Source organism: Notechis scutatus, chromosome 1, assembly GCF_049901735.1.
Source record: "Notechis scutatus isolate UNSWTSFEM ecotype Mainland chromosome 1, rNotScu1.2, whole genome shotgun sequence".
Taxonomy (NCBI): domain Eukaryota; kingdom Metazoa; phylum Chordata; class Lepidosauria; order Squamata; family Elapidae; genus Notechis; species Notechis scutatus.
In genome coordinates this window covers 267,914,233-267,939,711 of record NC_142009.1, presented here as the reverse complement: position 1 = coordinate 267,939,711, position 25,479 = coordinate 267,914,233, and the positions used below count along the sequence as shown (strand labels likewise).

Here is a 25,479-nt window from a genome sequence, read left to right as displayed (position 1 = left end):
GTGTGTGTCTGTGCGCGTCAGGGCAGCAAAGTAAAAACCGGAAGTGTGTGCGCAGGCGTAATGGGTGGGAGTGTCTCTCTCTGTGTGAGCGTACGTCGATCTTTTTAGAGCAGCCATGGCTGGATCGGCGCCGGGGCTCGTGGGGAGGCTGCGGCATTTGTGTTACCGGTATCAGGATTACGTGAAGCGGCATCCAGCGGCCACTGCTCAGCTGGAGAGTACCGTGCGGGGCCTCTCTTACTTGCTGCCAGGTAACAGGGGACGAGCACCATTGCGGATGCCCGGGGAAAGCTTTCTCTATCCATAGGGGTTGTTGTTTTTTTTGTACGAAAAGGTTGTTCAACTTGTGCTTTGCTCCCTTCCAATCCCAAAGAGGATTCAGGCTCAGCATGTCTAACAGCTCGGTAATAGGCAGACGTCTGACTCCAGGTGAAGGTTTTGAACCCTGGAATTCCAGTGTTGGAGAAGGCTTTACCTGTCGGGTTTCTTTCTGTGCTTTTTAAAAAATGCCCAGCAGGTTTGACAGGAGAAAAGGTAAAGCCGACAGGGGGAAAATGAACAGTACTGCGGTCCTTCTCTTAAATCTTTCATTTGGCCCTAGATTTGAAATAGTAATTTGGGCAAAGCTCTTTTTGTAAAAAAAAAAAAACATTTCCTTTTAATCGCAGAACTAGTTCTTTATCACTTCATCACTGTAGTGTAGGTTCTTCTGCTTGAGCACAGGGCTAGACTAGAAGACCTCCAAGGCCCCTTCGAGCTCTATTCTCTTCTATTTTACTCTGTCCTCTGCTATTACCGGTATGTTAAATGTCTTCAGCTCAATGCTGTAGAAACTGCAGGTTTCAATCTCTAACTTGGCAACCTCTTTCAAAATTGTTTGGATTGTGCTTGGTGTTGGCTGGACAGGTCTGGCCTCTTAATGACCGTGGTCACAGCCTTGAGGTTTCATTTCTTTCCATTTCACATGAAGGGTCCTAGGAGCGCAAAACAGAATCCATCTGAGCAGCACTTCATTCATTGTTTGTAAAATCAAGATCATTCCCATTCATTTGTCTATTATTTTTGAAGCATGAGGCTTTTGAACAAGGAGGTTGTCTTTATTATGATTAACATTAATTAATGGTGGGAGTGTTCAAATGTAAGATCAATATGTTGAAGTGGGGGTTGTTGATAACACGCTGGAAACTCAGAGTCCCCTGGCCTATTTGTTGGTCTGTTGATAGTCCTTATAATTGAGCCAAAAGTTATGTTGCTAACAACCCAGCTCTAAATTGTCACTTTGAAGTTAGGTAATTGGAACTGTACATAAGATCCCTAATCTGAAAGTAATAATGTATGCAAAGGCATTGCGATTCTTGCTATTTTATTTTGGTTGCTCCTCCTCTACCCATAATAATTATTCCTATTTAACTACTCAGCAACATTTTCAGAGCTTTTCTTTAAATAATTGTAACCAGTTCATATTTAACAGTAAATATGTAAAACTGATACTTTTTAAAAACCTTTTGAAGATCAAATTTCAAAGTCAGGATGCCACTATAGAGAAGACACTACCTGTGTTGATGGTGGGATAGATACAAAACAGGGACGAAAGAAATAAATCATACAAAATTTCATACAGAGAGAAAAAGCCCCCTTTTAGAATAGAATTAAATCTGAATAAGAAGAAAAAGAATGTCCTGAGTTCTTTGGTAACTGCTCATCAAGGAAAATGTTGCTTTTAAACTATTTTTGAAATGAGGCTTTAGTGACTTTGATGTTAGAAGCTGCTCCATTCAGTTGCCCTGACTCCACCCCGAATAAAGAGATTAAAGGGTCATAAAACAAAAAAAGTTAGAAGCAGCCTGCAGTCACCATGTGTGAGTTGGGGAACCTTATACATTTGTTTAACAAATTTCTGATTATATTGATACCTATGGTCTTTGTTATATATGTTAGATGCCATGTAGAACCTTAGGTTACACTTCAAAAATATTATGGCAGACAGGAAAGCATGGGCAAAATATCTGTTAGGAGTCTATGAAAAATATGTTTCTCATTGTAGATGAACCTGTTGTACTACTTTGAATTCGTTAAGCATATATATAAAATTCAGAATAGATGTGGGAAATGTAGATCTCTGGGATAGTTGAGCAATACGTTGGCTTTATTGTGTAACTGTTGCTTCATAGCTACTCCTTCAAAACTCTTGCTTTGACTATTCTTGAGTGATATGAATAGTGGCTCAGGTTTCATTTGTACTTATTTTTTACAGGTCGATTTTCTGACTCTCATGAGCTGTCTGAACTGGGTAAGTAGAACTGCTTTGAGGTTCTAAAATAGTAAAAATATCATTGTGTTCTCTCAGAGGTCCATGTGGGATTGCATGGGGTGGGGAGATACATGCTTATTGCATATCCTGGGTTATTAAATAACGTCCAAAGGTTTTAATGTAGAATATAGATTTTGACTTTAAAAAACTCCGTTTTTGGCTTGCAGCTAAGATGGCAACAGGGTACATGCACCTCCAGTATCCTGAGATCCCGTTGCTAAAATTGAGTGCCAAAATGTAACTTTTGGTAGCACAAGTTTTGGTTTCCCTCCGTACAAAAACATTAAGGTAGAAGTGATACCAGGAGGCTTCTGGGAGGCAAAATGCTTTAATTTCCACTGTTGGCATATACACCAAAACATTGTAATTGTCAAAAACTCATACCATCAAAATCTAGCTATTTCTGTGCTAATATTTGATAACACAATTAGAATTTGAAGTGTTGGAGTTCTCTATATGATATTAGGTCTCCATCATTTCCAATTTGCATATCTGCAGAGTATACTGATCAAATTTGATATACTGTGTATATTGTACTCCAATGCATTTTAAGAGTACTAGCTTGGAGGAGGCTGTCTTAAATAAATTATCGATTTAAAAAATTAATCCTTTGAGTCAAGTTTGACTTCTAGTAACTATATGAATATAGACTCATTGTATGGTAATGGTTTGACCTTTTTCCTACTGGGATGTTTTTTGACTTCCCAGTCTAGCTTATAACGCTGATCTATCATGGAGGTCTTTCATCCAAGTAGTAACCAGGCCTAGTCTTACTTAGCTTCCAAGTCCAGACAAGGTTAGTCATTTGTCTAATGAAATATTTAATTTAGCACTGCTGTAAGAAATTCATGTTACTGAAAAAAAAGGTTAAGAGAAAATTGCAAGAAATGTTATTTTTGAGCAATTTTATATATTAACCCATATTTATATGAGCATTCCTAGAAGAAGATGATCTGACCCCATTCTTTACCATTGGCCAACTTGGTAGGATATATCTCAGTTTTATAAGCTTCAGCCCCTTCATTCTCCTTTTATGATGGCCTCAAAATGGTTGCTCTTCTATTAAAGATAATTTTTCATTTTTGTCTCTTACAGTATTAAAAGTCACCTTCAAAATATGGGTTCTGGTTTGCCCTGAAGTCATTAATCTCAGTTTTCAAAAACTGTAATAACTGATCCAGGTTTTCAGTTACAGTTATTACAGATAAGATTGATTTCTTCATTTAATCATATAGAGCAACCCTAAATTTAATGTTATATCTTATGCTTGCTTCATATTAGTCATGATATAATTATTTGAATGTAGCCAATATTTGCATTAAGCTAGAAAGTTGAGAAATAAACAATTTCAAAGATAAAGTTAATTGACTTCTTTCAATGTGATGGGTGGGGCGAGAAATGCATACGCTTGTACAATTGTAAGTATTTTCAAAATAATGAAATTACAATAGTTTCATTCCTTGATACACTAATATCTAGCATAGCATAACCTGTTCGTTCATATTTCTTGAAGACATAAAGCTTTCCATCCTAAAAGAAGTAATTTCTTGTCCTCTGCAAAAACTAAGATCTCTGTGTCCCTCAATCCTTAGTTGGTTTTGTTTGATATATCCTAGATATATCCTATTTTGTTGTATGTGTATATTGTGTATATATGTACAATGACAATAAAGTGTTATTATTATTATTATGAATAAGGCATCAGTGTGGGTCTCTTGATCTAAATTCTGTGTGTTGTTGATTTTGTTGTCCATGATAAATTTCAAACTATTTAAACTTACTATTGTTTATCAAATATGAAGAATTCAAATAATTTTAAATTATCTTTAAAATTTCTGTTAGTATTTTTATTCTTTCAGAATGATTTCTTAGCCTATGTATGTCTGATCTATATTATAGTTCTAAGGCTTGGGTGAAATCAATTTAAAAAAACAATATAAGCTACGGTGGCGCAGTGGTTAGAGTGTAGTACTGCAGGCTACTTCTGCTGACTGCTGGCTGCCTGAAGTTTGGCAGATCGAATTTCACCAGGCTCAAGGGTGACTCAGCCTTCCATCCTTCTGCGGTTGGTAAAATGAGGACCCAGATTCTTGGGGGCAATGTGTTGACTCTATGAAACCACTTAGACAGGGCTGTAAAGCACTGTGAAGGGCATATAAGTTGAAGTGCTATTGCTATAACAAATGTAATGAAGCCAGTATTATACTTGTTTGGCCCAGGCTCTGAACAGTAGGTTCCGTAAGTAGGTTACCACAACCAAGAAGACCTCCCAATTCTATGTAATATTCTTCTCATACAGAGAGGCAGAGAAGTGAGCAGTTAGCAGATTTAACACTTGAAAGATCAAGGACACAGTCTATGGCTCTTTAGTTATTCCTACAAACCAGGGGAAGTATGTTCCATAACATATTTAGTCTTTCTTTGGAATTCCAGCAAAGCTCTGCAAGGGTCAGGGTTTTCATTGAGATTGCAGTTTGGCTCCGGATGCCATTTCAGAAATGTTTATGCTTTTGCATCACAGAACACAAGTATGGGCATTTTGAAAGGGAGTTGTGAATTAATATATTCTGTTCCTTTGCTTGGATCCTATGGAAGAAAGCCAAAATATGACCAAGACTCATACTTCAGAAGTAGTAAACATAACTGATTTAAATACAATCTGGGCTTTGAAATAAAAGTACTTTTAAGTCAGCGATCTCTTTATTTTCCAGTCTCTAATGGAAAAAAAAAACAGTAGCTTTTTACTTTTATTCCTTTTTAATTACATTTCCTCCTCCCCTCCCCAAATTCCATCTTCCTTTTCTCAGTGTACTCTGCTTCCGGTCTGCTGGTCCTACTGAATGACTGGATTCTTCGAAAGGAGCTGCATCAATCCCTTCCAGTGGTAAGAATGTTTTGCAGGCCAAAGAAAGTTGTTATGAACTTTCTCTTGCCTTTTGCTCTATTGATACTTCGACTCTGAAATTTCTACTTAAATTAACTTTGGGCTTTTTCACTTTTTTTGCTTGCAACATTTAGCAGGATAGATGATGGAGATTACAGTGGCGTTCAACTCCTCTAAGCTTTAGAGCAGCCCTGCCCAATTTTATAGAGGGGAAAGGGCCATATTATTAAATTAAAAACCATTGCATAAAAGTAGTCCTCACCGTATGACCACAATTGAACCTAAATTTTCCCTTGCTAAGCAAGACAGTTAAGTGAATTTTGCCCCATTTTACAACCTTTCTTGCCCCATTTGTTAAGTGAATCACTGCAGTTTTTAAGTTAGTAACCTGGTTGTTAAGTGAATCTGTCTTCCCCATTGACTTCACTTGTCAGAAGGGCGCAGAAGGTGATCCCATGATCTCAGGACACTGCAACCCTCATAAATAGATGCCAGTTGCCAAATGGCCAGATTTTGATCAAATGACCCTGGGGATGCTGCACCAGTCATAAGTGTGAAAACCGGTCATAAGTCACTCTTTTCAGTGCCATTGTAACTTTGAGCGGTCACTCAGCGAATGGTTGCAAATCAATCACTGCCTATACCTGGTGTCCCAAACAGCTGCTTAGTAGCTGGCCAGAGCAACAGCAGCCATGGAACTGATGTTGGTAACAAGGCCTGGAGGTGTGAGAAGCTCTTGACGTTGCATCTTTTGGGATGGTGATGATCTAATTAACTTTTAAAAAACCACTGGTACTGTAGATCACACAAGGGCTTCCTGGGTGGGCTGCATGTTGTGCAGGCCTGATTTAGATTAATGAGAGAGGATGTGATCTGAACGGAGTCCTTGTGTTCTAACCCAAACCCTTTTCCAATAAGATAAACAATAACTAAAGGGAACAGAAACCTTTTAATGAGTCTTACGAATCCCCAGTTAAAAGGCTGCTGCAAACTAATTAACTTTGATAAGCACAAACCTTGCCAAAACTGTGCAAGACTGCCAAGAATCACAGGTAAGAAATATTTCACAACACAAGAGTCTTCAAATACCAACTGTAATGCCCACGGGGCTGAGTTTCAAAACATCTTTGCTTCCTGCAAAGAACGTTCGCTTCACAGCTGGCTTTTATCTTCTCGAAGGAGGGGCCATTACCTTGCAGCCTTACTCCCAAGTCGCCCGTGCCGTTGCAGCTGCTCTTTCCTGCGAACAATCCTGTGCGCACGCGCACTTGGCACAGGCTCCTCGGGAACCTCCTCATCACTGCTGCCAGCCCCCACAATCTCTGAAGGCAGACAGCAGCCCACTCCCTAATGGTCCTGGCCCCTCATCTGAGTCCTCGCTCTCCTCAGCTGTCAGCACCTGCTGCCGGCTAACCACAACACCTCGATGCTGTCCGAGCTTGGTTGTTTCCTTGCAGATGTTTCGTTGCCCAATTAGATGCACTGAAGATGTTACTAGATGGGGGAAGAATGTCTTGGGGGAAAAAAAAAAAGAAAACAAGCTTGGAGAGCTGCCAGGATGCCACAGTTCAACCCTCAGCTGCAGATATTCCCCTCTATTAGGGATCTGAGTGCTTGGATTCAAATGGCAACGAGGAAGCAGTGAAACTGCCTTTCTTTGCTGAGGAGAGAAAAGGCTCTTTTCCTCCTAGCGAAAGGAGGAAAAAAAAAGACCTCCCACATCGCTGACTTCCTAATTCAGGCCACCGACAGTAAGAATGCACAATATTAAGCAGCAGATTGGCGGGTGGGGGGGCAGAGGAACCTGCAAATGTGCTGAGATACAGCTTCCTAAATATTACCTCTCCCTTTAAGAAACTCTCCATGTCCCAGCAACAAAGCTCTGGCACATGCAGATCTCCTCCGATGCTGGCCAGTGGTTGAAATGGGATGAGTCAGACTTCAGCACAAGTAGTTAAAGTTGAAAAACCCACAAACATCCCCACCAGATCACCCGATTGCTTTTGTGCGGAAGTGCTGGACACGTGGCACCCTTCATTCTTCAGGACAGTTGCCTCTGCAACAGTAGAAAGAATGCGTGGAGAGGTAAAAGGAAAGAGACTAACTTTTCTAAGAATTACCAGGTCTGATGCTTGCATGAAAGAAAGCCTTATTAAGAAAACCACATTATGACAGGCACTTACGTCTGTCTGCAAGTAATGGGCATTGTCTGCTTTCCTCCATTATGAAAAGGAACAGCTACACAGGTCAGAGAAAAGGAAAAAAAAAAAATAGAAGAGAGCCTGAGAATATCAGTCTAATCCAGGGGTATCAAATTCGATTTCATTGAGGGCCACATCAGGGTTGTGTTTGACCTCAGGGGGCCGGGGAGGGCGTGGCTGGGGTGGGTGTGGCCAGCTCGCCCTCACTTGTGTTGGGGGCGCCTGGCCCGAGTGTTCCACCAGTGAAAATGGGCTCCCAAGCTCCATTTTCGGCTGCAATGGCCTCCTGCAACCCTCTGCTAGCGAAAACAGAGCTCAGGACGACTGCCTGCGGCCCTCCCAAGCTCTGTTTTCGCTGGCAGAGGCACCCCGGGCTGGTCCTTTGCTGTTTCCAGGGCAGCCTCGTGGGCCAGATCTAAGCACCCTGCAGACCGAATCCGTCCCCCCGGCTTTGAGTTTGATACCCCTGTCCAATCAATAGGAGACCTGTTACGTAGAGATATAGAAGTAACTCAGACAAAGAAAAGCAGGGTCTATCTGTCTGTAGGGATTCTCAGTCATCCAGGTTGTCCCAAATGTGCTTTTTTAAGAAGCAACTAGACTTTCTGTTTTTTCTTTGAAGACGTTTCGCTTCTCATCCAAGAAGTTTCTTCAGCTCTGACTGGAATCCTTCCATTCCCCACCATCCAGTCAGAGCTGAAGAAGTTTCTTGGGTGAGAAGCGAAACGTTTTCAAAGAAAAACTTGAAAGTCCAGTTGCCTCTTGAAAAAGCACATTTGGGACAGAGTCAATCTGCTAACCATCTCTATGTCTGTTGACTCTAGTGATCAGTGGATTGATAGATGCAGAAAGCTGGTGTATCCAGTGTTAAAGTATTGAGAATTAAAAGAAAAACCAGAGTTTTACTGTACATTGAAGCTAATCATACTGAGTCATCTCACAGGTTTGTTTGCCTTTTCCTGTATAGCCACTTTCCCAGCAGAAATTGCTAACATGGCTGAGTGTTCTCGAATGCCTGGAGGTCTTTGCCGAGATGGGAGCTGCCAAGGTGTGGAGTGAGAATGGCCGGTGGGCCACTATTGTCCTCATCCAGTTAACCAAGTGAGTTAACTAAGTGAGAACATAGAGATGGGGAATCCAGAGCTGTTTGGCCCCTTATCAAAATGCATTTGATTGGTAAACAAAAGAAATGGGGGCCTTTTTACTGGTAGATCCTAAGGTAGATCCTAACTTTGCTCACACAAAGTTACAGTGATTCTATGGCATGTGTAGTATAAACCGCATGGTTTTTTAGAATAAGTTCAGAATAAGTTTGAGCTCTTTGTCAAATATACTTGATTTTTATTTGCGTCCAAAATAATATGCCAACTTTCTGCTTGATAAATGACTTTGATTTTATATAAGCCTCCTAATTTTCAGTAGCCCAAAACATTTCCAAGAATGATCACAGGGTCAGGTTTTTGAGAGTGGCTGCCAACACTGCTAACTTTGTTTATTCAGTTTAAATCCTCTTTTGGTATCTTGATTATGAAATTGTGTGCCTTATAATTATGCCTTTCTCTGACCCACAGAGCCATTTTGCGCCTCCTGCTCTTGCTCTGGTACAAAGCTGGCATCCAGACCTCTCCTCCCATTGTACCACTAGACAGGAGGCAATCACTGTATCAGAAAGGTGAGTCAAAACCAATTTAGTTAATCAGCATAATCAAGGGGAATGGAGGATGTTCTGGATGCTGTTGAATTATGGTTGTGTCCTCCAGTCTTCCAAATAACCCGTACTTGGATAATATCAGCAAAAATATTTTGTGGGTTTCTTGTATTCCTCTATATTAAATATTCATTTCCACTGATGCTGAGTTCAGGCCTGAAATAAATGCATTTATTTGTATGCATGCAGGGACGTGGCTGTTAAATAGATCATCATGGTTACAATGATTATTCCACATTTTTGCAATTGTTGTATTCTTCCATTTGGGGAAAGTTTAGAAAGAAATAAAAGGGCTTATGATGAGATCGCTACTGAACAAAAATATAATTAGTGCAGTTCTATTAAGATAACCCTGACCTGACCAAGGAGCTGAATCTCAGTGCTCTGATAAAGTAAGCGTAGCTGTATTCTTACAGATGGTTAAGCAACTTCCAACTCTACTTTGCCATCCCATTTTTGAGGAGAAAAATGGCTAAACATGAGAGCAAATGGCTAAGGGGATTGTTGTGGGCAATTTATGAATAAATAGCCCAGGACTATCCATTTGTGTTTGCTGCTCATATTTATATAGTATACACTCAAGGTAAGCCCACAGCGAAGTTGCCTCGAAGTTGTTCTTTTTTTTTTTTTGCAGCACAGATGAGGAGGACCTCTGGACCCTCATTCTTCAAAATAGGCACACTAAAAAAAAATTGAGCAACATTTTCTGGGGGCCTGCCTGGATCTGGTCCGTGGTCTGCAGGGTTTTCTATTTCATTTGAAATGTTGAATCTCCCCATCCCTACTCTTGACTGGGGAGTGCCTATACTGCAGGCTACTTCTGCTGACTGCTGGCTGTCTGCAATTGGGCAGTTCAAATCTCACCAGGCTGAAGGTTGACTTCCAGCCTTCTGAGGTGGGTAAAATGAGGACCCAGATTGTTGAGGGCAATATGCTGACTTTGCAAACTGCTTAGAGAGGGCTGTAAAGCATTGTAAAGCGGTACATAAGTCTAAGTGCGATTGCTACCTTGCTGACATCGGAGAATTGTGGCCTTACATACCTATCTTTTGACAGCCCTGGAAGCCAGCTTAGTAGGAAAAGAACAGATCTTTGTGGGGAAGCGCAGTAGTCGTATAGTGAGGTCTCTCGAAAGCAGTAAGTATCATTCTAGCTTGTTTTTTCTGATGTCACTTTTTGGGAGGCTAGGTAAACTATTGGCCATGTATGACTTTTTTCTGGCCAAACATCTTGCTGGTTGCTGATAAATATCCATGCATGGCCCTACTTTTGTCTTAATTTCAGCCCCTTCCCTGCACTCTAGACATTGGGGTGAGCCTCAGCAACGCGAGGAAAAGCAGAACCAAAGAGCAACGGAGAATAACCAACCATCAACACCTTTGGGCGTCCAGGAGACACTTGCTGAGTCTATCTTTGTTACCCGTCCGTTGTTGCACTGTATCCTATTTTGACTTTCAGTGGTTCTTGTAATCTGTTCTGTGTGCCACTAGAGAGAGCTACAGTCTTAGTATAAATTGTCCTAGTTCAGAAGGGTGCTTATTTCCAAGCAGGCTCTAGATTTTGTTTTAGTCACACCATTAGAGATACTACATGGTGAAGCAGTGAGGGGAAAAAATGGCTGTATTGATTTTAGACATTTCCAAACCATATTTTAAGATAGACTACATAAAAAAGGTCTTGTACAGTCTATGGTCATTGAGAAATAAAATCCATTCTCTTTGGTGGAAGTGTCCCCCAGATCAACGACGGTTACTTATGTTAATCACATAGAGACAAAATTAAGAATGTCGCCCAAAATTTAACAGCTTCTGCATCCTATGCTAGCAAGGAATATTTATCTTTATATCCTGAGTTCTGAAAAACCAAACAAGGCAATAGAAACTGGGGATGTTTGTTATAAAAAAAATATACAGACATCATATAGTATTACAAGTTAGTGGTATGTTTGAATTTTAGGTACACTCTCTAAGTTCTTGAAAAGCATTGAACCCATCAACCATATACTACTTTCAGGCCTTGAGGTTGGGCAAGGAGGGTGTTTTGCCTGGCACCAAATTTAAGGCAATACCAGGATGGTCCTTGCAGCTTGTTCTTTATGTACCCTCTTCAATCAGCCAGTGAGGGAAATAAGCTGAAGACTGAGCTCTTGTCCATTTTTTTGTTGGGAATACATCCCACTGAATTCATAGAGCAGTAGGAAGGAAAGAATTTTTTTAAACAATATTTCCACTATAATAGAAGTTAAATTGCTAGACAGTCGCAGAAGCCATGCAACTTGGTAGCATTGCATATCTGACCACTGCAGTGGAGAGGGACAGGATGAAGATATTCTTCTCTCAGAACAACATTTGCTTAGCAATAAGCTTGTAGAGGTCTTCAGTAACTACATTTAAATTGCTTCTTATCCAGTTTGAATGAGGAGTACTTTCCAAAAATATCATTCAGAAAAGAAAAATATTTCAGGATTTTTTTTTCAGTGCCTCTTAATTTTTAAAGGGAAGAAATTGAAAATTGTTGAGGGACAGAGCAACAAAATGGAATCGGACTTTTTCAGTGTTTTTTGTTCGATTGTTCCATAATATTTCTCTCTTGATTTTCATCTGATCTGCACCCCTTAATTTCTTCTGATATTTTATTTAGCATTTATAATTCCTGTTATAATTTAGTCTGCCTGGATTTGAGATTTTTTTGTGAGCGGTTTCATTGCCTCTTGCTTCTTTGTTCCTTAATGTTTGCTTGAAGTATTGGGTTTAGCCGTGTGGGGACAAAAATCTTGGAAACCCTGGCTTCTGTCAGGCATCTTGGATGTTGCAAGGTCAGTTTGGAGAAAAGCAATCTTGTGTTTAAGTTTTATTTTTACCTCTTCTTATGTCATAAATTTTAATTTCCACTTAATGCTACCTTTGGTCCCAGCTGAGAGAGGAGACACTGTACTTCCTTGAGAGACTGGAGAACTTTGTTTATTCAGTTTAAATCCTGCTCTTCTTTTCAAGCAAGTACACAAGGTAGCTAAACAAAATACAGAGATAAACATTTTTAAAACTTAAATTTAAACTTAATAATTAAAAGTTTGATGCAGGACATGCTGTTTAGCTGCTCTTCTAAATGCAGACAGAGTGAAAACTAAATGCATCTTTTCTTTTTTTGTACCCTGTTTCTCCAACAATACGGCCTCCCCCAATAGGAAGTCCCAGCATGTTTTATAGGCATGAAATGAAATTAAGCCCCTCCCCCCAAATTAAGGTCTATATTAAAACATGCGAAATGGGGGGGGGAATGGTGGGGGGGCTTGCCGTTAGGAAGTATTGTTGTTGCACACCCGGATATGGTGCTGCCTGCGTTGACCCCGATATGAAGTGCCCCACCAACGCCGAGGTCAACATCCAAGCCGTCGCTGCCCGCCCACCCAAAGATGCAAGGGGGTGGAATTAAGTCACCCCCGAAAAGACAGCCTAGCCATTTTTTCGGGGCTCAAAAAAAAAAAAAAAAAGACCCGGCCTTATTATATGAGAAACACGGTAGTAGTTGCTTTTTACACTTTTGAGAAGATGGAAACTGTCTTAATATGTAGTTCTAAAACTTTTATTATTAAAACTTATCCTTGAAAAATCTACAAATAGCAAACGCAAAATTAAAAGGAATGTTTTAAATCAAACAGCAAGGTTGTGGTCATTGCTCTGAAGCTGTTAATTGGGAATGAAAGGAAGGATCTCTTCTCTTTGAAAAACTGAGACCAATTGTGATATGATGGTGAAAATGCTCACAATCATATAAAATATCTTTGAATCTCCTTGTATTCCCCCCCCCCCAACAGCTTGAGTTTACTGAGTGATAAAAAAGAGCTCAACAAACGTGAACGAATGGAGCTGAAACGCCGGGCTATCCTGCTACTATATTACCTATTAAGATCCCCCTTCTATGACAGATACTCTGAGTAAGTCTGCCAGCTTCTGCAAAATCAAATGTCTTGTAGACTACCTACTTAAGTAAATATACAGAACCACAATTTCTGCCTAAACCAAATTGAGATCATACATTTTGGGATGGCCAGAAGCATTAGAAACTTAGTGAAGAAAGGAGCACTGTATAGGGTTCTCACTCTGGAGACGAGAGAAGGAACGAGCTCATCCTTGGGTACCTTCTTAGGGTCTGGCCCCAAGCTCCCCATTTTGGGCAGCCTCTGGTAAAGCCAGTGCACTCATCTTGCTGCTTCCTTTGCCATTGCCAGCAGGAGGACTCAAGGTACAAGGAGCGTCCATCTGCATCACACCAGAGGGTCAGATGCACCAAGAGATGCTCCATCCTCTCTATTCCTTGGCACTTCAACTCTTTCCTCCAACACTAGCCTTTCAAAATTCTTCCCTGCTGCCGACCGTAAAAGTGGCGTTTTAGGCAGCTTAGATTCTCTCAAAGCTAACACATCTGTTTTTGTCTCAAGAAACAATATCCACCTCTGCTTCTGAAAGGCCCTTGGTTAATAGCAGAGTCCCCAGATTTGTCTTTAGGGAATAAAAAGGCCATCTTAAGATCTATTCCTAGAGTCACTGTAGCCTGAGCCTACTAGCAGCTAATAATAATGTTATTATTAGCACCATTATACTGCATGGGAGTCTTGAACAAGCATTTACTATTTTAGAAAGCCATGGTTTGAGAACCCTCTGAGGCAGAAATGTAGAGGCCTCTGAAATATCTGACCTCGCTGTAGTTCAAGAGAGCATTTGTTGTTGGGAAAGAAGCTACTAACCTCTTTTCCTTGTCTTTTTTTCCCCATATGCCTTTGCAGGGGCAGGATCCTCTTTCTTCTGCGCTTGTTGGCAGATTATGTCCCTGGCGTTGGCCTAGTGACCCGTAAGTAGAAGACTTGTCAGGTTTGGGTTTTTTTCTGAAGATAGCTTTCATCGGTGAAGGAAATCATGAGGGTGGAGTCCCATCTCCTCTGTATGCTTGTCTGAAGAATCTGCATATTTACATGAGGGAGAATTGAAATGCCTCTAGATCGGGGGTCCCCAAACTTGGCAATTTTAAGACTTGTGGACTTCAACTCCAATTCTGGGAGTTGAAGTCTACAAGTCTTAAAGTTGCCGAGTTTGGAGACCTCTGCTATAGATGAAGGCAAATGTTGGAAATGTTGAGTTTGTTTGATGCGGTCACTGAGGAATCTGAAATGTCTTCCCAGAATCTCTAGTTGGTTCCTCAGTTATGTTGACAGTGAGACATTGGACTTGTTTTATCCAGCTTGCTTACTAGAGGATGCCTGCTATCTGCAAAACCACCTCTGCCATTATCATGTTAACATATCTGCAGTCAGGAGAGTCAAATGTTTTGGATCTAGGATCTGGAAATTTATAGGCAATATCTAGAAAGGCAGATTGTTACATGAATAAGATCAGTGCGTAAGATTCAGGCTTCCCCCACCCTTCTGTAAAGTTATTACTTTTCTCAAAAAATTAGGCTGGGTAACAGGAACCTAGAAACTGTGGTAAGGATATATGACTTCCTTGACATTCCTATCACATCACCTGCTAGCCTGCTGTGTGGATTAATTTAGTTTATGAGATTAAGATCTGTTCTTGTGTATTTAGTACTTGGTTAACTCATTTCACTTTGCCCTCTTTTTTTCTATTGTCAAAGTTCTTACCTAAACATATCCTCGGGTGACTTTTTCCTCTACAAGGGTAATTTAAAGGGAGGGAAAGGGTATCATGAAGCCAAATATTGGAAATCCAGTTAGCAACTTGCTACTTTAAAATCTCCCCTCCCCTTTCTCCCCTCCCCCCTTCAATTTCAGGACCTTTGATGGATTACTTGCCAGCCTGGCAGAAAATTTATTTCTATAATTGGGGCTGATCTGGCTTCTGCTTGAACTACTGCAACCAGAGAAGATTTGAGTGGAAAGCTTGTGCTGACAGAATGACTTTATACAGAGGAAAACAATCAAGAGACTTTTTTGGTGGGGGAAAGGGCAGCGACACATCTCTGTGACTTGTATTAATGGTTTGAAAGAGAAGAATTAGGCTTTTTTTCCTGACTCTTTTTTTTTAATGCCTTCCTGTAAGTACTACAAAGACGGCTTAAAATGTGTATGCGGTTTCCTTCCTATTTGGTAATAACTGGTTTCAAAGCATGGGACTTGGGTCGGGAGGGGTGCAGAACTCTTTTTGTAAGCATTTTGTACAGTTGTGGATTAATAAAGCCAGGGGACTGCGATGCCTTTGGGCTAATTGGTCTGGTTTCTTGAATGTTCAGTCATGAACCTGCAGGAAGTAAACCGATGGGAAGCAGAAAAATTTGAAAGCAATGCTAGGAGATTGTATTTTAAACAGATTTCTGGTACAGGGGTAATTAAAATGTAGCTGACTGTGGGGCAGAAATGGAAGAGAAATGTTGAATTTTGTAGACAAATTCTGAAAACTATCGAATTACGAATATTCAGATATGGTTCGGAATTATTTATGTGCCATTAACTACTGGCGGAGAAGGATGCCGTAGGTATCGCCTTATACATTATGGTAAATCTTTGTTTACAGAATTTTTTGCTGCTTCACAGGTCTCTGATGCTGTTAAATTCACAAGAGTATTTCTTTAAAAGTTAAGAAGCCTGTTTTGTATGGTAATCTCTGGAAACACATCTCAAAGGGTGCTTTTGGGAGGGGGAAATGGGAGGAGGGTCAGAGGGTACCCAAATCAAGCAGAAGTGGTGAAGGTCAAACAATTGGCGGTAAAGATGGGCAACTATGGCAGGTGGAACAAAGTATCTCCAAAATGGACTTCAACCACACAGCTGAAGCAGTATTGGGGTTTTGTGGGGTGGGAGTATATGTTGTTCTTAAAGTAACCTTTGTTCCCTGCCCAGTAAATGGAATTCAGCACTGCCCTGCATTCTATACCTTTGTGATAATGCTTTGAATGCTGCCTTCGGTTCTGCCAAGGAGAGAAAGATATATCAAGTTGGGCTTGGCTTTGGAGGCCAGATGAGGCTTTTGATCATGTTACTCCTGATGCAGAAATTACTGCCTGTGCCAGGTCTTCAAAGGTAATGGTTACAGATTCATGCCTCAGTACTGATCCTATGTATCTGATACATTCATAGTTAGATGAGCATGGGGCATTGATGGGCCAGCTGGCTTGAAAAATCACATAGTGATGCTGTCTTCCCCATCCATACACAGTTTTAGGAATGTTTTACCCTTTTTAGCATTGACAGAAGAACTTCGCAAGTGTACAATATATTTAAGCTCAGTTTCAGGAAAAACTGAGGGATGAATTCAAATATTGATTAATTATTTAATTGAAGTGAACCACTGTTTTATCAGAAAAAAACTAAAGCATCTGTTATCTGACTGGAGTGAGTGAGATATGAGATGCCTGTTAAGTTTCAGCTGTGGATTTTTTTGAGCTTTTTAGTAATGTTATTCCCCAGGGAGATAAGACTTTATTTCAGAAAACTGCAATTACATGATGTCATTGTAATTGGATATTTCAAGGAAAGAGGTGAGAGATAGTGACAACCACAGATAATATAAAATGCTTGTTACCCAACATGCAGCTTTGTCTTTAATAAATAAATGTTATACATTTACCACCAGCATATTTCAGGGTAAGACGTTTCAACATTTGTTCATTACTGGTGTTTGGTTTTTCTTCCCCGCTTTATTTTCATGTTTCATTATATCTGTGACATTGTGATCTTGCACACAAGAACTCTCTTTTAATGACTCCGTAGTGCGTAGAAAATGGCGCTTTGTAGTTGTTGTTTTTACTGACAAGTTATATTTGGACTGATACAATCATAGAGTATAAAATCTGAAGTAAACACATTTTCCTAGAACAATTTAGACAATGGACTATATATATATGTTTTCTTTTTGGACTGTTAAGAGAGAGGTTGCAATAGAAAAGAAAAAGATACAATGAGCTGCATAAATATTCTTAGAGACTAAGTTCATATTTTAAAAAATAGAAATAATTTCATTTGTGAGGATTATCCATAAAAATTAAGGATTATTAAATTATTTCCACTCATTAAACATGCAGGCTTGTTTCAGTCACATTCAGGGACAATAAAAGTGTGTTCCAACCGGGCACCTGCAACAAATAAACACTTCAATTGAAAGAGCGTCAGGGTGATTTCACTGCCGGGGACATCAAGACTTGCAAGTCCTGATTTAACAAGTAATGTGCATGGAAGTTTGCAACCATGCACACCTCTAACAGGAGGATTTCCTTGGAGGATTTGCTTCTTCAGAGTCTATATCCAATACCAATATAAAGAGAATTAAGGTCAAAATATATAAATTAAGTTTATTGATGATCCATTAATTGGATTTTACAGCATTTTAATGTGTTTATGGATTCAGAATATGTCGTGGTTATGGAGGATTTATGATACTGCTAAAAGAGCAATTTAGGATTTAATCGCTTGGTTATCTGCCCATGAGATTTGTCAAGAGAAATGATGAGGAAATTGCCCTGTATCGATTTGCTTTTTTTTTTTTTAAACAAACACCAGGGCTTTAAGCACTAATTGTAGCCCTTCCTGATCTTGTGCTCCCCTATGGCAGATTCAGAAGATCTGTCCCAGAAGACTTCATCGCGCCCTTGGAGCTCCAGCAGAAACAGTTTGGCTTAGTGGATGGTATGCACGTATTAAGTCTAGATCCTATTTCTTGGCATAAGGCATGACTGGGTAAAGGCACATTGCTACATCTCTTCCACATTAACCCCGGGGCAGCTTAGGTGCCCTGGGCAGGTAGCCACATTCACGCAACTTGTTTTGCTGTGCCACTCCCCCCTCCTGTCCTGGAACCTCAGGAAATCATGCTATTGTCCCCGTGACAGGCCCATACTCCACATTAGGGACAGGTTATGCAACTGTCCATATAGCTTTACCCAGCTATTCCCAATCTTAGCAACTTAATAAGTGTGGGTTTCCATTTCCACGTTGGCTGTGGGAATTCTGAGAATTGAAATCCACATCTCTTAAAAGTTTCTGAGATAAACACTGAAAATGCAACCTCCAATTGGCATGTAGAACGCATTACTCAGTGCCTCACAATTTTTGTCTTTTCCCCCCTCTTTTCTCTTTGAAACTGGGAATTCAACCAGCCAACTGTTTAACCTATCAATCTCAAGTGGCAACAAAGAGGGATTTTGGGTACTATCTAGTAGTTGCCCAGATACGTACAGCCATGTCTAAGGAGAATTTGAGAGTTTGAGTTCAATACCCTACGAACATAACATGAAGTAAGGAAGCAAGGAGACAGGATTTGCCTGGGGAAAAGAATTTCCTGTCAGGAAGGCTACAGAAATGCAAGAACAAAGTCCTTCCAATTACACTTTCCAATGTGTGCATTAATGGACTTGTTACTTGCAAAGTTTTGCACTCTCCAGGTCAACCAATCCATTACAAAAAGTAATAGCCATGGAAGTTAATGTCTCCCTTGCAACCAAAAGAGGACTGAAATAGGATCTATACTTGGGTGACTAGTGCCTCCTTGTAGGCCCTCTGGGGATGTATAACCACCATAAATACTCTTTTCCATTCCTACCACCTGCAGTATTTCACAAGGTTGTGTTTTCACAGATTATGGCCTTCAACCACGCCACCCCAAGTTCCAGATACGGAAACAACGTAAAGAGTCAGAAACACTGCACAGATCACATAAAAGCAAAAGGGACGAACCCAATTTTGAAGAGTATTATTACGATGACCTCCTTTGAAAAGTGACAAGAGAACATGCTGTTTTGCATAGCCTTGCCTGGTAAAACAGCCAAATGCATACAGCAATAATCCCCATTCTGTTACTTAACACTATTCTAGAAACTTTCCTTGCAGCTCTGTATTTTCTGTGTGTCCCTATCATAAACACAACGTTTTAAGATGAGATTGCCATTGGTAGATTCTCAGCTTTCCTTTCATGCTTTTAATTCCTACTGTGCTAAATAATATTTGGAAACTTTGCTATTGGCTGGAGCTAAGACTTCAATGCCAACACTGAGGCTATGTAGTGAAAAATAAGTATCCAATACAGCTTTCAGTGCCATGACTATTTTTACCTCTCATCAATGACTTCTCCAGTGATTCTGAATTTGGGTTCCACCTTACATTAGAATTCTAATTTATATAAACTAATATGAACAGATTTTATAGTTTACAATTTCAACTATTATTAAATAGACCTAGCTCTCAAAAGCTTTTCTGTCTTTGTAGTGCCATTCATTTATATAATATTTAGTAAAAGCACAGATCCAAACCCCTCTAAAGCCATTTTAGAGCATGCCTGTTTAGTAGGTAATTACATATTTGGCTGAAATAACAGCTGGCATTAGAGACAGGCATTGTTGAAAAGCTGATTCCTATGTTTCAATATCTCAAAATCCTTTATTTTTATCTTATCTTTTATTGCTTTGTAAATAAGGGGGCAATGATACCTAATATTTCCTCCTCTTTTCCTCACAATCTTGTGAGATAGGTTGAGCTGAGAGTGACTGGTCTGGTTTTCATGCCAAAGCAGGACTAGAACTTTCAGTCTCCTGGTTTCTGGTGCCTTAAACACTAGACCAAACCAGCTTCTTTTTAAGAGAATGTGAGGATACAACTATTAAAGCAGATTTCTAGTGAGTATGAAATGGCAGAACATAATGGTAACCTCCAACACACAAAAAACCAGGGCCTTCTAACATTGTACTGTACATAACAATAAAAAATACAGAGACAGCTTGGCTCACAGGGGCTAATATGTAAGTCACTTCTAGCAGAGATGCAGGATATGAATCTTGAAAAAATAAATGCAGAAAAAAAAACACACAAAAAGTTGCTTCATATGCCTCTGAATGGCCATTCCATACAAGCCAAGCAGGATTCTTAATATAATACGATTCTGCAATGTTTACAATGTACAAGTCTGAAAACTGCAGGCAGGTAAGACTTCTCTTAATTTTATGTATGCTACATCTCAAACTTGGGTGGGCGAGTACATTACAATACTACCTTTCGGAACATCTACCTTGGCTCCTGCAATTCGATCCTAAGAGCTTCAAACAGTTGTTAAAAGACCTCATAACACAAAAGCAACACAGTTCCTTTGAAACATCAATGTTTAATCATTGTCATCAGAGCAGATCCAGCAGAAGCACAGAGCCCTCTGCCTGGAAAGCTCGGGCTCGTAGGCAGGGGAAGAAGGCAAAGGCACACCTTTCTGCAGCTCTTGGTTCCTTGTTACCCATGCTAGTCCCCTCGCTTTTGCCTCTCCACAAGACCTCACTACTGTTTCCTGATTCAGCATTGTGCTTAATGGCTGTAGATCTCCCAGCCCCCTAATATGGATGAATCAGATGCATGGCTCTCAGCTCACTGCAGTATCCAGATTACTCCCATCCCTTGGAGTTTAGGATCTGCAGACCGATGAAGGAAAGGGGACAGCACAACCAGAGTTGCAACAGAGGGACTTAATTCTATATCAGAAGTACAGTGGTTCTTTCTCGTTTTCACCTTCAGCCTCCCACAACCTGGCACCCACAAGATACACTGGGGCTATAATTCCAGAATTCTCAAATTCTCCTCCCTTTCAAAGTCCAAGTGCCAAAGTGTCTCCTATACAGTAGTCCTGGGTTACTTTTACAGACATGGGAGGTCAAATACAAAGTGGATTTCTGTTTACTGGGACTTGTCAGAAATCTTTTGCTTAGCTTCCCATCCAAGATTTCAATTTATTATTTCCGTATCTTTTATCTAAGCATATCAACTTAGCAACATATCAACTTATCTAAGCAAATCCAATTTTCTTGGGGGAAGTCCAGCACTTTTGTCCTATTAAACAGCAAATGTTAAATCTGGAATATGTGGCAGAACTAGAGCGGTCTCCAGCACACAGCAGGAACCCTCAAAAGGGTGGAGGAGTTTCTTTGCCCAGGCACCAAACCAGCCCCCTCCTATGCCAAACACGTGGGATATTCAACCCTGCCTATTCCGGGGCCAGTGCTTTGCTTGATGTGTGGGGGGCAGCAACTGCTTTCACTGGTGGCATTTTTTTTTAATAAAGAAAAAAGAGAATGCATTTCTTTAAAAATAGTAATCCCCATGTCTTGCCACCCGTCCCACCCATTCTCAACTCCCCAAACCCCCTGCCCAAGGAAAGGAGGTGTACTGAAAGAGGAGGGGCTCTGCATATGGAAGGAAACCGCTCCCATGCCTCTTCCTCCTTCAGACTTGAAGCAGCTTGTCCATGCACAATGGGGAAATGGCCCTTGTCTATACAGGAAGAGAGGGCTGGACCTGCCCCTACTCTAGATAGATATCCTCTGTGGGGCACGTATATTCCACACATTCCTTGTAGAACTGATGGAAAGCCTTCCTGCAAAAGAACGAGAGAGAGAAAGGTGTGTTGAAGAGAAGGTGCCACAGTGCATAGGCACAGCACAATTCAAGAACCAATGTGCTTCATACACCCATTCTTTTTAAAGTTTTTCATTACTTAGGGCTGTATTTTCAAGCACTTTAAGAAAAAGAATCAGATCTCCCCAAAATAGCCTTTTGTAACCAGGCTAAGAATGATACAAATACAGCACATCCCAGAACTGTAAAGATCTGGCAGAATAACCTGCTTACTGCACATATTATGTGCCAACTATACAGGAAAGGACAGTAAGTTATGCAAGAACTTGTGCCAAATAACCAGAAGTATCATAAATCTGGAGTAACTCCTGTTTTTCAACAAACAGCATTTCAGAAATGGACTTTTCACAGACCTAGTGGCTCTGACCTCATGCACATAATGTTCATGCAAATCGAACATTTAGGCACAGATACAGTATGTATAAATTGGCCTCAGAAAAATGCATCAACCTTAATGAATTATTCTCTCTCCACACTGTGGTGAGCCTGAGCATCCTTTAGAAAATGCTGCATATTGGAAAACAGGAGTAGCTCCATGAGCCATTAAAACATCTTAATGGCGAAGAATTCAAGCACTAGATTGCTTTTTAAAGAACATCTTGACTCAATACTCCAGATTTTTCAGGAAACAGATTACATTTCTGCTAACTCACTAACTTCAATGAAGATGGTTTGCAGTCAAACCTTGCATCTCCCCAAAACAAGTCTTCATGCCATACTAATGGGATTCTAAGCAAACTGAAGACAGAATTAGAATTCTCAATAAACTATGTTTGCCCTCTACTGGGCACTGAAAGATGGCTAATCCCTGACCCCAGCAAGCATGCTGGGATCATTGCTGCAACCAGAGCTGCATACTACATCCATTATCTGGGGCTAGTGCTCCTTTCCCTTAGATCAAATAAAATCCCTAGAAAAATGAGAATCCAGGACATAGCAGTCAACAACTCACCCTACAGACTCTGCAAGTGGCTTGGTGGATTCCTCCGAGACAAAGACATGGCACGCAAATCTATGGTCAGCTGGGTGCTTGGTAATGAACCCAAAATATCTGATGGAGAAAATAAAATATGTTAGCTGCCCTGAGAGCAACATTTGTTGAAAAAACAAGATATAGGTTACATTAATAATAAGATAATAATAATAAGATATGGGATACAAACTCAAGGTAAACCACTTCAAACTCAGAAAATATGCAGAAATGTTGCAGAAAATATGACTTCAGCAACAGAGTGGTCAACGCCTGGAATGCTCTACCCAACTCTGCTGTTACAGCCTCAAACCAACGCAGCTTCAACCTCAAACTGTCTACCGTGGACCTCACCCCATTCTTAAGAGGTTCTTAAATGGGGCATGCATAAGCGCACCAGCAGGCCTACCATCCCTGTGTTACTGTCCCCATTTATCTGTATTTACTTCCTTTGTTCATATTTATGGTCATACCTACACATCTTGTACATGTTTGACAAACAAAATAAAAAAGTAATAAAAAAATATGAGATTGGATGGATGGATGGATGGATGGATGGATAGATAGATATGGAGATAGAAACCAGTAATAAATACATAAACCCATACTAATATCAATTGTTTGGAATGTTTTTTATATATTTCTTAATTCAGTTTGTATTTAGAAAATGAGAACTTATGTACTGAAGATGGTGTTTGATTTCGTTGTACGAGGTGCAATGACAATAAACTAAATTAAACTAAACTGGATTTCTAATGTGTATACCCAATAGATTACCTTAAAGCACTAGGTTGGACCCAATTTAGATCCACTTACCAAAGTAGGGTTTGAAGCAGTTAACATTTTAACAAATTAAAACTATTAAAATCCAGCCTAGGACAGCAAAGAAAGTAAAGGAACTAGCAAGATTTCTTGAAATTATGCAATAAAGCTAAACTGCTTTTAAATTGTAGAGGTTCCATAAAGGACGAAACCGCAATAATTCTTATGAGAGAAAAAGTGCCACACTAAAGAGTAAAAAAGGCTCTTGGACCTCGCATTGAAATCAATATGAAAAGATGGGAAATATTTTTACCCGTATCTCTTCCGAAGCCTACGAGGTTTGGTGGGCCAAATATCCCAATAAATATATTTAGGACTGCAGCCTACAACTTGATTTAGAGTTGCCCACAACTGCACGTAATCACTGCAGTATACCTATGCTGTGAAAGGGTTGAGGGTAGGTAAGCGTAAGGTTGCAATTGGCTGCAGATGGGGCCGACACATACACTTCCTAAATCCCAACCGCACTATGCTTCAAGTCAGTGGATCTGACTTGCTGTTCTGTGCTTTGCTCTTTGAGCACTCCCTAGTCAGAATGTTAACATTCACAGATGTATAAATGCAACACCTATGCAACTGTCTCCAAAAGACATGGCCATACGTTCACTGACGTGCAATGGGGTTTACTCATGATTCAATAATCCTCGCTCTTTTTTTCCCTAACAAATCTAAATTCGTATTTACCCATTAGTTTTTTTGTTTATTCTATTGCTTAGGAACCTTTAAGACTGAGCTCTTCTCAAAGTTATTTTTAATATGAAACTAAAATGTATTATCAATTTATCAACAGTTTGAAAATGAGATAGTTAAAATAAATTATAATCATTTAATAGGAGCACATACTATGGAAACCTTTCATTTAAAAGCCAAAGAGAACAAATATTTTGAAAATCTTTCTGCATATTGTAAAATTCCAATTAAGAATTTTAAAAAATATTTTAAACTGCAGAGACAAATATAGGTAATTCACGTTATCTATGGTAGTTAGATTTTGCAAAATTGCTGTGAATTCTAAAGTAGCAATTGCTGAAACCTTAATTAGGAATGTAGACGTCAAACAGTTCAAATGTTTTGCTGCTCTGTGTGTCCATGAATAAATGTGAAAGTGGCAACAATATTAATTTTGCAGTTCCAAATACATTTTTGCGAATAAGTGAATTCAGGTATACTGAGTTCGCAAATAATGGGAATTGCCTGTAGATCCAGCTAAATTCTCTCCTGGACAGGAATTATTTATATGAGGAGCTGCCTATCTCCAAAGCTTGTTAACCTGACCTACCTGAAAGCCAGGTGAGACATTCCAACTATTATCTTTCAACATGAGCAAGTTCTTCCAAATACTCTGTATTCTTGGCATTTATTATTTGAACTCAATACTAGCAGCTGAAACAACAAGGCCAGCAACCAATTTAGCTGGTTAAAAAATGCTATATTGTGATATGCTTATATTTAAACAGCATGGGACACTGAGGACAACATGTTCAGAAACTGTCTAGCTCTATTGTGATGGGTGCAAAGCACATCTGCATTTCTCTCAGTTGGGCAACTTGAAATGTGATTGTTTTTTTCAACAATAGACAAACCTCAGTGGGGGGAAACAAAGTCTAAATAATCTACCAACTGCTTTCTTAATTTATCCAATATTCAAAATGTAAGAATACCACTACTTGACAGCCTCACTTCTGAGGCAAAATTAGGCTTATGCATTAGGACAGCACAATGTACACTAGCAAACATTTCTCCTGATTCAACAATTAGAGTAGCATGACTTCCGGTTCAGGCTTCTTTGGCAACAAACTGAAATCCGCGATCGTGCACGGTTTTGATCCCTACTTGCAGCTGGAGCGCCCAAGCTGCCTGGATTCGGGGCTGAAGCCACCCCGTAGAGGTGGTGAAGAAGGGGGAGCTGTCAGCTGGGTTGAGGAGAGCCGCATCTCTCCTCCTCGGCTGGCCATTACTCCCTTTCCCAAAGGTGGTTGCAGCGGTGATCAGAAATGGCCACCTCAAAGAAGAACCCGACCGGACAAGATTGTGCAGGAGGAAGTTTAAAGGAGAAAGCTTGACTGACCGGGTTGAGTGAAGAACATCTATTTAAAGTACCTGGAACCTGAACTTTAAAGACTAATACTATTCCTAAAAAAGATCTTAAGTGGCGAAAAAGAAAGGGAAAGGAAACGGAATTGGCTTTT

The 25,479-nt window shown here is 40.1% G+C and overlaps 3 protein-coding genes across 4 annotated transcripts in view; 2 read left to right on the top strand and 1 right to left on the bottom strand.

Moving 5' to 3' along the window:
- The first annotated feature begins 64 nt into the window (after positions 1–64).
- PEX16 (peroxisomal biogenesis factor 16) lies at positions 65–16,689 on the top strand. The gene is made up of 11 exons (XM_026671272.2): positions 65–251; positions 2,255–2,290; positions 5,119–5,195; positions 8,364–8,497; positions 8,968–9,068; positions 10,161–10,241; positions 10,389–10,541; positions 11,847–11,919; positions 12,919–13,038; positions 13,888–13,952; positions 14,893–16,689. Exons 1-11 carry the CDS (start codon positions 116–118, stop codon positions 14,949–14,951), a joined length of 1,035 nt encoding a protein of 344 aa, XP_026527057.1. The 5' UTR covers positions 65–115; the 3' UTR covers positions 14,952–16,689.
- On the top strand, positions 15,867–18,958 carry FREY1 (Frey regulator of sperm-oocyte fusion 1). Its single transcript, XM_087951293.1, is given in 4 exon segments — positions 15,867–15,999; positions 16,002–16,137; positions 17,666–17,739; positions 18,688–18,958. Coding segments are annotated over 4 exon segments (480 nt in total). The 3' UTR covers positions 18,825–18,958.
- A 1,225-nt stretch (positions 18,959–20,183) lies between these two features.
- Positions 20,184–25,479, bottom strand: part of MAPK8IP1 (mitogen-activated protein kinase 8 interacting protein 1) — a 72,696-nt gene continuing 67,400 nt past the window's right edge. For both annotated transcript variants that reach the window (XM_087951291.1, XM_026671293.2), the window contains exons 11-12: positions 22,451–22,549; positions 20,184–21,457 (exon numbers count right to left, since the gene is read on the bottom strand). In XM_087951291.1, the coding sequence (XP_087807417.1) occupies positions 21,385–21,457; positions 22,451–22,549 (172 nt within the window). In that variant the 3' untranslated portion in view covers positions 20,184–21,384. The remainder of the gene's footprint in view (positions 21,458–22,450; positions 22,550–25,479) is intronic.

Excerpts from the sequence above, each read along its gene's own strand:
- PEX16 (XM_026671272.2), top strand. The coding sequence starts at position 116 with ATGGCTGGATCGGCGCCGGGGCTCGTGGGGAGGCTGCGGCATTTGTGT. Across the intron at positions 252-2,254 it reads CCTCTCTTACTTGCTGCCAG|GTCGATTTTCTGACTCTCAT; the intron begins GTAACAGGGGAC and ends TATTTTTTACAG. Across the intron at positions 2,291-5,118 it reads TCATGAGCTGTCTGAACTGG|TGTACTCTGCTTCCGGTCTG; the intron begins GTAAGTAGAACT and ends TCCTTTTCTCAG.